The 13,776-nt window shown below is 42.3% G+C and overlaps 2 protein-coding genes across 3 annotated transcripts; both read left to right on the forward strand.

Annotated features, from left to right (window-relative positions):
- Nucleotides 1–9,678, forward strand: LOC139305901 (fatty-acid amide hydrolase 2-A-like). 2 transcript variants are annotated; one of them, XR_011599358.1, is made up of 15 exons: nt 1–245; nt 1,316–1,398; nt 1,997–2,133; nt 2,423–2,632; nt 3,704–3,823; nt 4,346–4,481; nt 4,667–4,784; nt 4,871–4,990; nt 6,138–6,249; nt 6,884–7,072; nt 7,271–7,564; nt 8,822–8,880; nt 9,145–9,292; nt 9,416–9,489; nt 9,619–9,678. XR_011599358.1 is itself a non-coding variant. In XM_070929850.1 (11 exons), the coding sequence occupies exons 1-11, from the start codon at nt 57–59 to the stop codon at nt 7,444–7,446; spliced, it is 1,590 nt and encodes a 529-aa protein (XP_070785951.1). In that variant the 5' UTR covers nt 1–56; the 3' UTR covers nt 7,447–7,591. The 2 variants fall into 2 exon arrangements, 1 of the variants encoding a protein (XP_070785951.1); XM_070929850.1 differs by lacking the exons at nt 8,822–8,880; nt 9,145–9,292; nt 9,416–9,489; nt 9,619–9,678 and having other exon boundaries at nt 7,271–7,591.
- Nucleotides 8,631–12,292, forward strand: LOC139306257 (ubiquitin carboxyl-terminal hydrolase 12-like). Its single transcript, XM_070930206.1, has 14 exons — nt 8,631–8,660; nt 8,822–8,880; nt 9,145–9,292; nt 9,416–9,489; nt 9,619–9,847; nt 9,980–10,263; nt 10,455–10,586; nt 10,750–10,873; nt 10,972–11,123; nt 11,210–11,309; nt 11,475–11,551; nt 11,669–11,792; nt 11,922–11,982; nt 12,099–12,292. Exons 1-14 carry the CDS (start codon nt 8,631–8,633, stop codon nt 12,290–12,292), a joined length of 1,788 nt encoding a protein of 595 aa, XP_070786307.1.
- The last annotated feature ends 1,484 nt before the right edge of the window (nt 12,293–13,776 follow it).

The following is a 13,776-nucleotide window of genomic DNA, read 5'->3' on the forward strand; positions in this document are numbered from 1 at the left end:
GGTGTGACCGCAGCCGAACAATCGTTGACCGTCCTTCCTCCCTCCGCGGTGGAAACATGGCACTGAGCCGTCTGGAAAAGGCCCAGGTATGGCTCTTCAAAGCGGTCATGGGAGTCCTCTTTGTGCTGTTTCGGCTGTTCTCGCCCCGGAGATCCGTTATGTCCGGGAAGAAGCTCCCGCCCGTCCGCAACCCTCTGCTGCTCGTGTCAGCGACGCAGCTCGCCAAGAAGATCCGACGGAAAGAGGTGTGTACCCGGGGAAACCGAGTGAGGACTGCGGCTGGACAGACAAGCGTGTTTTAGTGGCTTCAGACCAACAAATAGTCACTTCTACTTAACTAATGTTGGTTAATGGTTGTTTAGACTCACAAAAGTTACATAAGCTGTTTGGCTTTAAATCTGGCTTTTCAGTGAAGTGTGAAGTCTTACATCCACGTAGCATGTTTCTCAATATCATCTCAATATCTGGTCCACTCTCTAATGAACTTTTCCCTGCAGTTTTATTTTATTTATTAAGTCTATAAACCTTTAGAAATAAGACAGTAACACCTGTGGAATAACAACACAGCACACACCCGGGCTTCTTATCAGTATACACAACATAAAGTGGACAGTAGAGAAGCAGCTGCTCTGCTATAGCCCTGCAGCCTTTTTGTGAGGCATGCGATCTTCATCTTATTGAGACAGGTTGGACTTTGTGCGGTTTTGACTGCATTATGTTGTAAAGAATCCACAGTATATTGGAGAGGGGGAGAAACACCATTAAACACTGCAAGTTCATAACCATAAGCTTCACAAGTCGTGTATTCATTGTGGGGCTATTGGATTGCAGCATATTGTGCAAGTGTTGCTTTTATGTAGAGCTGAAACAACTGGTCGATTAATCAATTAGTGAACAATTTTGAAAAGAGATTATTAGTCAAGTTTCAGCTTGCGAAATGTGGATATCTTCAGGTTTTCTTTTACTATTTCTTACATGTTACTATAAACAGATTGGTTAACAGGATAACTGAGAAAACAGCACATTCATCTATCATGAAAATAACTGCTGCTCTAAATAGTTGCTGCTCTACTTTATGTCCACGCCCACTGTTATGTTAGCAGTGGAACATAAAAAGTTAAAGGATATCAATACATTTACGAAAGAATGCATTTTTTCTCCTCTCCCTCCATCTTTAGGACAAACCTGTTTAATATGTCACCTGGAGAAATGAAGTGTACTTCTTTTTTTCCCACTTCTGGCGGTTTTACTTTTTCTGTTGTGTGTAACTAGTCCGAACACTCATATTTATAGTCTAAATGTTGTGTTTCTGCAGGTGTCAAGTGTGGAGGTGGTGCAGGCTTACATTGACAGGATCCAGGAAGTCAACCCTCTTCTGAACGCTGTTGTAAAAGACCGGCAAGAAAGAATCATTCCTCCTTACCTGATACTTTTACTTTTGTCTTTTTATGTTCATGTTGAATCAATTAATCGTTTTACTCATATTTTAAAGCAAATATTTTCTGGCTCCGGCTTCTCAAATGTGAGGATTTGATGCATTTCTTTGTTGTACATGATAGCAAACCTAATGTTTTTGGGTTTCGGGCTGTTGGTCAAACAAAACAAGACATTTAAAGATGTTACATTGGGCTGTTGGAAATTATAATACGCATTTTTCACAATTTTCTGACATTTTATAGACAAAAAAATCGTTTTAACAAGAAAATAATTGGCAGATTAATTTATAAAGAAAATAATCGTTAATTGCAGCCCTATTGTGCTCCCATGTCTTTTTATTAATAATTATTCCTCCTTGTGGGTGTTTGGAGCAAAGTTATTGTTTCTTTTAATGCTGTCATTTTCCTTTTTAACTTGTACAAAATGTACTCGTATCAAAGATGACAGAAAAATGAAACAGAAAATATGAATTTAATTATGTGAAGAGTTATAACTGTCATGGCAACACTTGAATTCTGCCATATTTACATTTAAACAATTTGTCTCTCTCTCCGTCCAGGTTCGATGCTGCTCTCCAGGAGGCGGCCCAGGTCGACAAGCTGATTGAGGAGGAAACGGGAGGAGAGGAGGTGCTGGAGGACCGACTACCTTTACTGGGAGTCCCGCTCTCTGTCAAAGAGTGCTATGCCCTCCAGGGTAAATTCCAGACATCGAATATCCTGTCGGTCACTTGAAACCAGGCACTTTACTTTGACTACATACATCAAATAACCAGAATTTGAGTCAACATTTGATACTGGTAACAGATATCCACTCACCCATTCACAGTTTAGTGTAACTTTTTTCTGAATACATCATGTTGTGTGATGAAAACACACACAAAAAAAGCATTTCCAGCAAATAATGTTCTTGAAATTAGTCAGTGTTTTTGTTTTGGGTTTACTCCACGCTGCAGTTGAGCATCTGACACATTTGCGTCTTGCAGGCATGCCCTACACTGTAGGTTTGATGTCCAGGCGAGGAGTCACGGCCACCGTCGACGCTCCAGCGGTGGCCCTGTTGAAGAGAGCGGGGGCCATCCCGCTGGGCGTCACCAACACCAGTGAGATGTGTATGTGGTCCGAGTCCCACAACCACCTCCACGGCATCACCAACAACCCGTACGACCTGGAGAGGATACCAGGAGGAAGTTCAGGTCAGCAGCTCTCGGTTTAACCTCGAGTCGACCTCTCTTTCAGGCAGGGAGTCAGACGCTGTTGTTGACTTGAGGTTCAGAGCCAAGAAGCATTTATTGAGACCAGCTTATTGTTGGAGTCAGTCTCTTTGTCTCCTGGAATAGCCCCGATAATCATATTACACTGCAGACGCACAAACACAGAGGCTCTGGCCCTGGTCCCTGGAAGGGAAACTCTTAAAGGGGAAGGGGAGTACTACTACATATGTGGAAACAAGTTGTATAAAGTCTTTTGTGGCTCCAGAGAGAGCTGCACAAAGTTTGTTAAACTGCCTCAAATGATGTCACTTGAAGACTACAAGTTTGAAAATTAAAAAGAATCTGTTTGTGTGGAGTTAGAAAGAAGTGAGCTCACCAGACCTCTGCAGCCCGCTCCTCACCTCTGTTTGAGGCTAGCAGCTCGAGGCTACATTAGCAGCTACTAGCATGACACACCCAAATCTCCAACTGAAGGAGGAAGAATGAGTGCACCAATGATCCTGTCCATTATGAGTCTGACAACGTTATAGGGGTGCTATGCTGAAGTACTCTTTTAAAGCTGTTATTTGTTTTTAATTCATTATGTGCAAACATGGTTGAAGACTCTTGAGTTATAGATGGAACTTTGTGTTTCTCAACTGATCATACCTCAAAATATAGGCCTCGCTTTCTCATTACCTTACAGTACTTTTATTTGGCAAATGCTATTGTCCATAGGGATTTACTGTAAGTGCATTCAGACCCTAAAGAAACAAGAGCTCGGTGTATTTTGGAAGTATAAGTTCTCTGAGGTGATAAACAAAACATTAACTAAGACATAATATAAAGACTTGTTGTTGTCGAGGACTCCACTACTAAGAGCCATGATAAGAAAAGCTATTTTATAGTATATAACTTAATTTATTAGGTGTTCTGGAAAATTGAATATTGAATAATTGTTGCAGTTAATGTTAATGTTGTAGTAGTAGTGTAGTATTATTAAACAAGACTGTGGATAAAGCAGGACTGCCAGCTTATCTCTCCTCTCTCTCTCTGCTTACCTGCCGGCCTCAGGTGGGGAGGGCAGTATACTGGGAGGAGCAGGCGCAGTCATCGGCGTGGGCTCAGACATCGGCGGCAGCATCCGTATGCCCTGTTTCTTCAACGGTATATTCGGCCATAAAACCACCCCCGGTAAGAGAAACTACATGTTAAATATGTATTAATGCAGCCCGTCCTTATTCAGTGTGCTGCTGCAGTATCCGTTATATTAAATGACAATGTAAAAGGGGTCGCTCGTAGTGATGAACCCAAATTATCACTTGAATCTGCAGCCCTCATTCACAGAGCTTTTTTTAGTGAGTTTCAAGTCATTGTTTAGCTTGGTTCACTCTCATGGCATCTTTTTCAGCTGTTTTTAGTGAGAAAGCTCTAAAAACACACTGTTCACAATATGTTCAGCACCAAACAGCAGACAGACACAGTTAGCGACTAGCTGAGACCAGAAACAGAGCTAAAAGAGATTAAATATATCAGGTGGAAATCACTACAGATGAATGCTAATGTTTCTCCTTAAGTGCTGGATGTGTAAACAAGCCACTGTTTGCTAACAAGTTTACCACATCAACTTAAAAGGTGATAATATGTCAGTGTTCTTATTGTTTCTGCTGCCGGCAAGGGCCCACAAAAATGAGTTACTGTGATGTGTGTCTGCAGGTGTTGTGTCCTTTGAGAACCAGTACCCTCCTTGCTCCGGCAGACACGAGGAGTACATCAGCAATGGTCCCATGTGCCGCTACGCTGAGGACCTGCTGCCCATGCTCAGTATCATGGCAGGACCCAAAGCTCACATGTAAGAGCTGAATGAGTGTGTTTTTTCCAAAACCAGCTTACTTTATAAACATTCAGATACTTTCTAAGCGTTCTTTTTTCTTGGAGGTTTTCTTGCAGCGCTTGGTAAAAATCAAAACCAAACAATGGCCTTTGTCCGCTAATGTTTGTCTAATTTGCAGTATTTGCTTCCACATGTTTACACAGGTTGTCTTTAAACACGAAGGTTGACTTAAAGAAGCTGCGGTTCTTCACCATCCCTCACGATGGCGGCTCTACTGTGACGTACCCCGTCAGCAAAGAGCTCATGGAGATTCAGAGGAAGGTGCGTTGAATCCATTGGTCAAATCACTTCTGCAGAACCGGGCGTATCAGGAAGGTTAATTAAAATCCTCACGCGATGTTCTTCAGGTGGTGGAGCGTCTGGAGGCCGACCTCGGGGTGAAAGTCCAAGAAGCTCGTTTCCCAGAGCTCCGCTATGGCTTCCAGATCTGGGACACCTACATGGGCCTTCCTGACGAGAAGGGCAAGGTAGCTGACAACCTTGATCCAGAGCAGCGTGTCCCTGCCTGTCTGTGCAGGACAGTTATTGGACATGAAACAGGAAACAGTCGTGAATCTGTCTAATAAGACGTGAATGTGAAAGAAAGCAGGTTGAGTCTTAGTCACAGCGCCTATTGTAGTCTGCTGCCCAGAAACGGTTCACTAATCTGTTTAGCTTTAGCATACCACACACACACACACACACACACACAGTGCTATGGGGTTTGCAGGGTCCTTTGGTTAGTTGAATAAGTTATTATTACTGTCATGCCATTCATGGTTTCCTGGTATAAAATGTTACTGCAATGATAATGTAATGTAAATAATGTGTCGCTCTGCAGAACTTGTACTTTTGATTCTTCTAAGTACATTTTGTTATAATACTTTTACTAGGATAAGGAAAGGATTAAGTAGGATTTTGAATGAAGACTTTTGCTTGTCATAGAGTATTTTTACATTGTTGTGTTGGTACTTTTACTTCAGTAAACAATGTGAGTACTTCTTCCACCGCGGATTTAAACTAGACTGTAAAGCACCCAGACACTGTGTTCAGTAGCGAACCGCTTTCAAAGGTTCTGAAAATTATAAAAACAAATCTATTGCCTGGATAAAAAGCTATATAACAGTTTCTAAAGTTTCAACTATGGCGCCACCCAGTGGTGATGTTTGTTAACATGTTGATGAAAAAACCTTCAGACTGATAAAGCAGCAGGTTTAAATTGATCATAATTCATCATGTTTTCATCAGGCCTCTCTGATGTTGGAAGTCATGTCTCATCTCGCTTCAAAAATACGCAAAGGTCCTTCAGCGGGAGCAAATCTTTTGACTGAAGTGGATTTTAAAAACAATATTTCAGGCATCAAATGTTGCAAAAACAAATCACGAAAAGCTTCTCTAATATTTTGTGTGCTGTGTACAGTGTGTATTATCTGAGCGCTACTATTTTGAGGTACTTTATGACATAAATAAATCACTTAGTGACTTGTTTTAAATGAAAATCTGGTGTTGAGGTAACACACTCACAGTAAAGGCACTAACACAGGTTAGTGTCACCACAAATATAATATACACACTCTTGTGTAATTTGTGATTGTTTAGAAATAAATAATAAATATAATTGTTTTCTTGCCTTAGCCTCCTCAGGCATTTGCTGAGCTGATTGGGGAACCAGGACGACCCGTGTGGCCTCTGTGGGAGCTGCTGAAATGGATGGTGGGAAAATCCGAGCATACCATGGCTGCTATTGGTAAGAGGGAAAAATATTGATTATAATTTATTTTCATTTGTATGAAGCTATTAAGGTTTACTCTCTCATCATTATTTCAAGACTGTCTTCATTGCATTTTATTTCCTAATTGCCTTTTTCATTTCATTTGTAATATCACACGCCTCCTGCCTCTAACAAGCCCAACAACTGCTACCAAATGTAGCCAGTTAGCTCCTGTTAGCTAGAGCAACAACAACGCTAAGCAGTTCTGAATCAGCCAACTAACTGTTTCTTTAAAATACTTGACATAATTTATTCATATAAATATCTATTTCATAACAATATTGTTCACTTTGGGGGCTCCATACAATACTGCACAGTATCACAAACTACATAAAAACAACATGAAAAACAATTTGTTGTTTGTTGTAAAATAGGTATCATCTATGATATGTAAAATGAAAATAAAAGAAAATGAGTACATACTCATATTGGCAGTTATGACGTCTCCAGCATGAAATCAAACAACATATGCACAGTTACACAAAATAAACTTTGGTTATTAAATACATTTTGTGTAATTGTGGCTGCTTAAAGTCTTCCTGTGTTATTCTGGTCGACGGCGTCTTAAAGCTGCAGCTGTGAACAGTATGAGTGTGCGTGACGTGTTCAGGTCTGGCCCTGGTGGAGATGACCCAGGTGTCCAAACCCTCACCCTTCATCATCCATCAGAAGGAGAAGCTGCAGAAGGGAGTGGACGAGCTGCTGGGGACTGACGGTGTCTTTCTTTACCCCTCGCACACCAGAGTGGCTCCTAAACACCACCACCCGCTCTTCAGACCCCTTGACTTTGCCTACACAGGTCAGTCCTCCTCAACTGTCCACAGTTCTGTCTCTTTCTTCTTCTGTGAGAATGCGCCACTAAAATGATCAAACTTTATACGTAATATTTCCAGTTACAGGACATCTCCCAACCTCCAGTAAAGTTGTCAGAAGGTGCTCCAGTCTTATTTTTATTTCCACATATGAAACCGTGACGTCCATTCTTCTCTGCCTCCAGGTATAATCAACATCCTCGGGCTGCCGGTCACCCAGTGCCCTCTGGGTCTGGGTGAGGAAGGTCTGCCCCTGGGTCTGCAGGTCGTTGCTGGGAAGCTGCAGGACCGCCTGACCCTCGAGGTGGCTCTCTACTTGGAAAAGACGTTTGGAGGCTGGAGGGAACCCGGAGCCGACTAAAACCACACGCTAACAGCCATGAACCAAACCTCCGGACTGGATCTGGCTGGATGTGGATTGAAGATTGTGGTACTCTCTGTCTGCCTTGCTGCTTGCCGTAGTACACAAATACTAAGAGGTACAATCAGATCGTTGAACGTTCAAGTGGAAGAGATTGATTTTTGCACTCAGTCGTTCCATTAAGTGCAAGTCATGATTTTATCATTTACCCTGTTCAAGGACTGTTGCGTCATGAGCACAAGCTTTAAAAACAGGTTGATTTTTATGTTAATGGAAATATCTTTTAATTGAACATTCACATTATCACGCAAAACAGGGCCTCTGAGCTGTTCATACTTACCTTTTATACAACTTGGACAATTACCTTTCCCTTGTTTTTACATGGGGCAGTAGTCCTACTGTTTTGTACTATTTTAACCCTCAGAAGGTAGAAGTACACAACTACACTACTTTTACAGTAGGTTTGGGGCTTGTGAACTGAAAGTACATCAGCAGAAATCAGTGGCTCTTCTGGTCTCTCCATGAGTAACCTCATATTTTCACTTAAAAAGATTAAACAAGCTCATGTGCCAACCACCAATTAACTTTACCCATATTTATTTTTCTTGGTCTGCACTACATTTAAAACTATCACACGTACGCGCACACACACACACACACACACACACACACACACACACATGTTCATGTAGTATTACACTGCTTACATTAACCTTGAAATCTGCTCTCAAGTTCAGAGTGGATCTAACATATTTAACTGATCTAGTAGCCAAGTCATCACATTATTTATTTTTTTTGTATTGTCTGGATATTATCTAAGAACTGCTTTTGGAACATCAAAAACAACCAAAATCTGCTGTTGGTAGCAAATTCATGAACTTGATTCACATTGATTGCCCTAAATATCATATCTATATCTGTCTGTGTACAAAGTTTGAATGGTTAATTGTTATTAACCATTCAAACTGCTCTGATTCTAATTTATTACAATTCTAATTTATTCAAATTCCGGTGTTCCCAAAGAATTCCAAAGACTATGATGTCAATGTAATATCATTCTAAAGTCTGTAGGGTCATAACATAATTTGCACTGAGATTTGCAAACCGACCTTCGATATCACAGCCAGATACTGAAAATTTTGCAAAGTTTCCGTCTTACTGAGCAAATTACAGTCACTACAAAGATGTTTCGCTACCTTCGCAGACGACTTAAGGTATACACTTGATTTTCTGTCGTGTAAACTAAACTAAAACTACAATTGGGATTGTGAATTCTGAATTTCTCAATGTTTTTTGTTGTTGATATTTCTGTGTGAAGCAGCCGATTATGAATCTGTCGTATTTAATCACGTATGCTTTTATATGTTTTAAACAGAATAAAAGTCAAACTGATGTGGAAGTTGGAGACACGAAAAGCTCCAGCCCACAGAAGAAGTAAGATGTCTCATAATTATATAATCTGCTCTTTATGGTATCTTGTGTGGTGTTTTATTCAATTTGTTTGGTAACATAGATACACACTCACACTTTGTCATAATTGTCTTAATGTTTTTCTAAATATGTCACTTGTAAAAGGACAGTGATTATGTCTTTCCTGAAACCACCAGGAGAGTCAATCCAATTCTGATTGACTTTTAGCAATCATTTTGACTCGAGTACACAGTTGAATTATCATCTGTATTTTCTCTTTATTTCCAGTGTCAATGTAGAGGAAGACCCAAAAGAAAAAACTGTGGTCCCTGACTCTACGTCTACCTCAGCCATCACAGTCCTCACAGCTCCAACTGAGGCTCCAGGGAATAAAGCTAAGAAGGCTTCCTGGTGGCGTAGGTGGCTCCGTAAGAATGTATGTTTATCAGAGCTGAATATTACAATTACAATAACATATAATAACCACTGACCAAAATGGTGCAATAATTCGTGCCTGTCTCAGCTGTATTTTCTGGGTTTATGATTTTATACCCAACAGAAAACCAAAAAGACGCCAGTGAAAGAAGATGTGGCAGAAGTCACAACCCTGCCACCTTCTGCCACAGAAAAGAGGTATGACATCTCTTTACTGTCTGTTTCTATTTTGGCTGACTGAACACATTATATTGGTGTTCCTTTTATATTGTTTGCCCCTCGGGACCGTACAGTAGAATAACCATCTGTGTTTCCCTTTATCTCCAGCGTCAACGTCATCAAAGAATCTGACAAAGACGCCGGTGTCCAGGAGGCTTCACCCACCCCAGTCTCCACTCCAGTCTCCACTCCAGTCTCTACCCCAGTCTCCACTCCAGTCTCTACCCCAGTTTCCACCACAGTCTCCACCCCAGTCTCTACTCCTGTCTCTGCTGCAACTGAGACTAAAAAGAAAAAGAAACCGTGGTGGCGTCGGTGGCTTCTCTCTCGCCGCAAAGTATGTTCTACAGAGCTGAATGTTGCTAGTGTTACCAGCTGACTAAACTGCTAAAATGTTAACATGCGGATTCTGCATATTATGTGAATATGATTTTGCTGTAAGTGTTTTTTTTGTACTGACACTCAACAGAAACACAAGGTCGCGTCTCCAGTTGTGACCGACCAAGGAGCCGAGAGAAGCCATCCACTTGAGACAGTAGAGGTCGAGCCGTCCAAAGACGAATCAGATGGCAGCTCAAGTGTGATCCCCACTGATGAACCAAGGCCAAGGCAGCCGACCCCAATCGGTCATGGTGGGAGTCAGGTCGAATCCATCGACATCGATCTGCGGGCGAATATATATGCCCACGTCTCAGAGTCGCGTACACCAGCCACCAGAAAACACCTCTCCAGAGAGGAGCTAGTCTGCCTCGGGTATGTACCTGCAAACAGACTCATATACACACACTGAACGCTCATGTGTTGTTTTTATACTTGCTTGTATATAACGTTGTTCCAGGTTTAGATATATCAATCTTCACCCCTGAAATACAGCTGAAACATGCACACTGTGAAGAAAACGAGCTCCAGTCTGAGTTTGGTCCCCTGTCTTTGTTGTGTTTAAGGTTCCCCAACCTGGCGCAGACCTGCTACATGAACTCCACTCTGCAAGGCCTCCTGACACTGACTCATTTCGTTCAGGAGGTCCACAACCAGCAGGAGGTGTGGAGTTCTCACTCCGAATGTCGACTCATCAGGTACAGCACCTCCACACACACGCACACACGCACACACACACACACACACACACACACTCACACACAGATCACTCTTTCTCCGCTAAATTTGCAGATTAACAAGAAGTAACAAAAACAAAAAAACTGTCTTCTGTCCTTTCCTCTTCATCTTTGCTCTTCCCAGAGGGTTTGTGGAGGTTGGCGTCTGTCACTTCTCTGACAACAAGAAGGAGAAAAAAAGTGTCCTGGCTGCCTTTAAAAACACAGTTGCTGAGTATAACTCAGAGTTTAAGGACAATAGTCAGAAAGTTAGTATGCTTTATGTTTACAATACACAACATAGCACCACACACATCTTTACGAACGTCTTTTTCTGAACATCTTTGTTCTGTATGTTTCTGTGCAGGACGCCCATGAGTTCCTCAGCTGTGTGCTGGACATGCTGAGGTCTCCGTCCGCCGGCCTGCAGACGGCAGCAGTGGACATGGGCATCAGATACACTTGCCCTATCGATGCTCACATTGCCTTCCAGATGTTGAGCACCAGGACCTGCAGAGGGTATGAATGCACAGCCACTTACTTTTTTACACTTACTGTGAAATCTGTAGCCGTGTTGTAACACGAGTTGTCCCTTTATTCTGCAGATGTGGTATGCATTCCCCGAGGGTGGAGGATTTCCTCAACCTATCCCTGGACCTGGTGCCTGGGGGCTCTGTGAGCCAGAGTCTGCAGGAGTACATAAAAGTAAGTGGCACATCTGCTCATTTACTCTGAGTTTAATGTGATTTCATTACACACTACACACACAAACACTCCACCCACATGTTGTGTGTTTGTTTGAAAATGTCATTCATCATCCATGAAAAGAAAAACTAAAACCTGCTTCTTACTCCTGTTCCCTGCTTGCAGGAGAGCCAGCTTGAGTATAGATGCGAGTGTGATTCCAAGGAGTCGTCACAGCAGTGGTCATTCTTGACATTGCCAAAGTATGTAATATCATCCGCAGTTCAGCCTGAACACTTTCCTTCTTTCTGTCAACTTGTGATCTGGCCCTCTTCATCTCTCACTCATCTCTCACTCCTGTACCTCTTTTCTGTCCACAGTGTACTGATTCTCCAGCTCAAAAGATTCAGATTCACTCCATCCTTCGACCTGGAGAAAATTGCCATCCCCATCGTTTTAACAAGGGAGCTTCTGGTGAAACCTGAAGGCATCATCACTGATGAGGTAAAGATGACTTGTCCTGTCTAACAGCTTTATTTGCTGGATAGAAACTGAACCTAGAACAAAGATTTACAGAAAATCTGTCAAATATGTATACAGGACCTGCTGTCAATTTGAATTGTTCTTTTCTAGGCATCAACTCGCTACTCGTTAGTTAGCATCGTCAGCCATTTGGGCTCCACAGCTCACTCTGGTAAGTGTTTGGTGGCGTTTGGTAGCTTCACCTGTTTGAAAATGATTTTCAAGGTTTAAGAATCGACCGCTTCCTTTGGATGTGTACCCTTAAAAAAATGTGTCCTCCCCTCTCAGGCCATTACATCTGTGACGGTGCTTACAGAGAGCAGACATCAGGGGACGTGACAGAACGCTGGCTCACGTACAATGACGACAAAGTGAGCGAGACAACCGGCTCTTCCGTCTGTCACCTGCGGCAGCGAACGGCATACCTGCTGTTCTACGAGAGGCAGGAAGGAGCTCCATCTGTGGCCAAAAAACGCAGGTAGACACACCACACATCTTCTTCCCCATAGACGAGGGAAGAAGATGATGGTTGTGGAAGTAAGTATGTCGTATCGTTTATACGCATACATACATATATGTACACTTATACATGTGTGTGTTGTTTGCCATTCAGCAGTAGATGAGTCCTGAGGCAAGAGCAAAGAAAAAAATAATAACAACAAAAAAAAACAATTTAAAAAACAACAACAACAAAAACATTAAGTGGGGTGGGGGCTCCGATGCCACTGTAAGAAATCTTTTGATCAGGACACGTCCTTTGACAGACTTCAAGAAACCTATCCTGTCTCTCTCAAGAAGAAGTCGTCGGGTCACCCCAACAAGTCAAGAAGAAAGACGAAAGAACAAACAAACACCAAAACAAAAGAAAACAATCTGGTTTGCTCTCCGGGGGGGGGGTTCTTAAGATATAGTGCCAGGTCACCCCAACAAGTCAAGAGGAGAGAAGAAGAAAGAAGAAAACAAACAAACAAAAAACATTAAGTGAGGGGGGAGAAAAAAAACCAAAACCAAAGAAAACAAAAACAAACAAACAAACAAAAAACATTAAGTGGTGGCGGGGGGGGGGGGTGTGTCTTAACATATAGTGCCAAGAGGAAAGAAGAGGAAAGAAGAAAATAAAAAAACATTAAGTGAGGGGGGAGAAAAAAAAACACAGAAAACAAAAACAAACAAAAACAAACATTAAGTGGTGGTGGGGGGGGGGGGATCTTAAGATATAGTTGCCTTGTCCTCCACTGCCACCGTACGGAAACTTCACCGTGTGGAGTCATCTTTGATCAGGACACGTCCTTTAACAAACGTCAACAAACCTATTCTGTCTCAAGAAGATGGAGAAGAACGTGCCAGGCCAACATTCAAGAGGAAAGAAGAGGAAAGAAGAGGAAAGAAGAAGAAAGAAGAAAACAAAAACAAACAAACAAAAAACATTAAGTGAGGGGGGAGAAAAAAAACCAAAACCAAAGAAAACAAAAACAAACAAACAAACAAAAAACATTAAGTGGTGGCGGGGGGGGGGTGGGGGGGGTCTTAACATATAGTGCCAAGAGGAAAGAAGAGGAAAGAAGAAAATAAAAAAACATTAAGTGAGGGGGGAGAAAAAAAAACAAAAAACACAGAAAACAAAAACAAACAAAAACAAACATTAAGTGGTGGTGGGGGGGGGGGGATCTTAAGATATAGTTGCCCTGTCCTCCACTGCCACCGTACGGAAACTTCACCGTGTGGAGTCATCTTTGATCAGGACACGTCCTTTAACAAACGTCAACAAATCTACGACACAAGAAATCAGGCTCGTCAGGTCGCCCCAACAAGTCCCTGAAAACTCTCCAGGGGATCCAGAAGGCTGCGAGTACACAAACAGGAAAAGAGAGCAGAGAGACACCCCCCCCCTAACCCCCCCCCTTCACAGCCCCCCCCACCCCCCCTCACAGCCCCATCTCACCCCAACCGGTCAAGGCAGATGACC

The sequence above is a fragment of the Enoplosus armatus genome, chromosome 23 (assembly GCF_043641665.1).
Source record: "Enoplosus armatus isolate fEnoArm2 chromosome 23, fEnoArm2.hap1, whole genome shotgun sequence".
Taxonomy (NCBI): Eukaryota; Metazoa; Chordata; class Actinopteri; order Centrarchiformes; family Enoplosidae; genus Enoplosus; species Enoplosus armatus.

What these genes read in the sequence shown, in the direction of transcription:
- LOC139305901 (XM_070929850.1), top strand. Translation starts at nt 57, where the DNA reads ATGGCACTGAGCCGTCTGGAAAAGGCCCAGGTATGGCTCTTCAAAGCG. An exon ending in CGGCCATAAAACCACCCCCG is followed by an intron (nt 3,824 to 4,345) that starts GTAAGAGAAACT and finishes GTGTGTCTGCAG; the next exon opens with GTGTTGTGTCCTTTGAGAAC. An exon ending in CCTTGACTTTGCCTACACAG is followed by an intron (nt 7,073 to 7,270) that starts GTCAGTCCTCCT and finishes CTCTGCCTCCAG; the next exon opens with GTATAATCAACATCCTCGGG.
- LOC139306257 (XM_070930206.1), top strand. Translation starts at nt 8,631, where the DNA reads ATGTTTCGCTACCTTCGCAGACGACTTAAG. An exon ending in GGCTTCTCTCTCGCCGCAAA is followed by an intron (nt 9,848 to 9,979) that starts GTATGTTCTACA and finishes GACACTCAACAG; the next exon opens with AAACACAAGGTCGCGTCTCC. An exon ending in GGGCTCCACAGCTCACTCTG is followed by an intron (nt 11,983 to 12,098) that starts GTAAGTGTTTGG and finishes CTCCCCTCTCAG; the next exon opens with GCCATTACATCTGTGACGGT.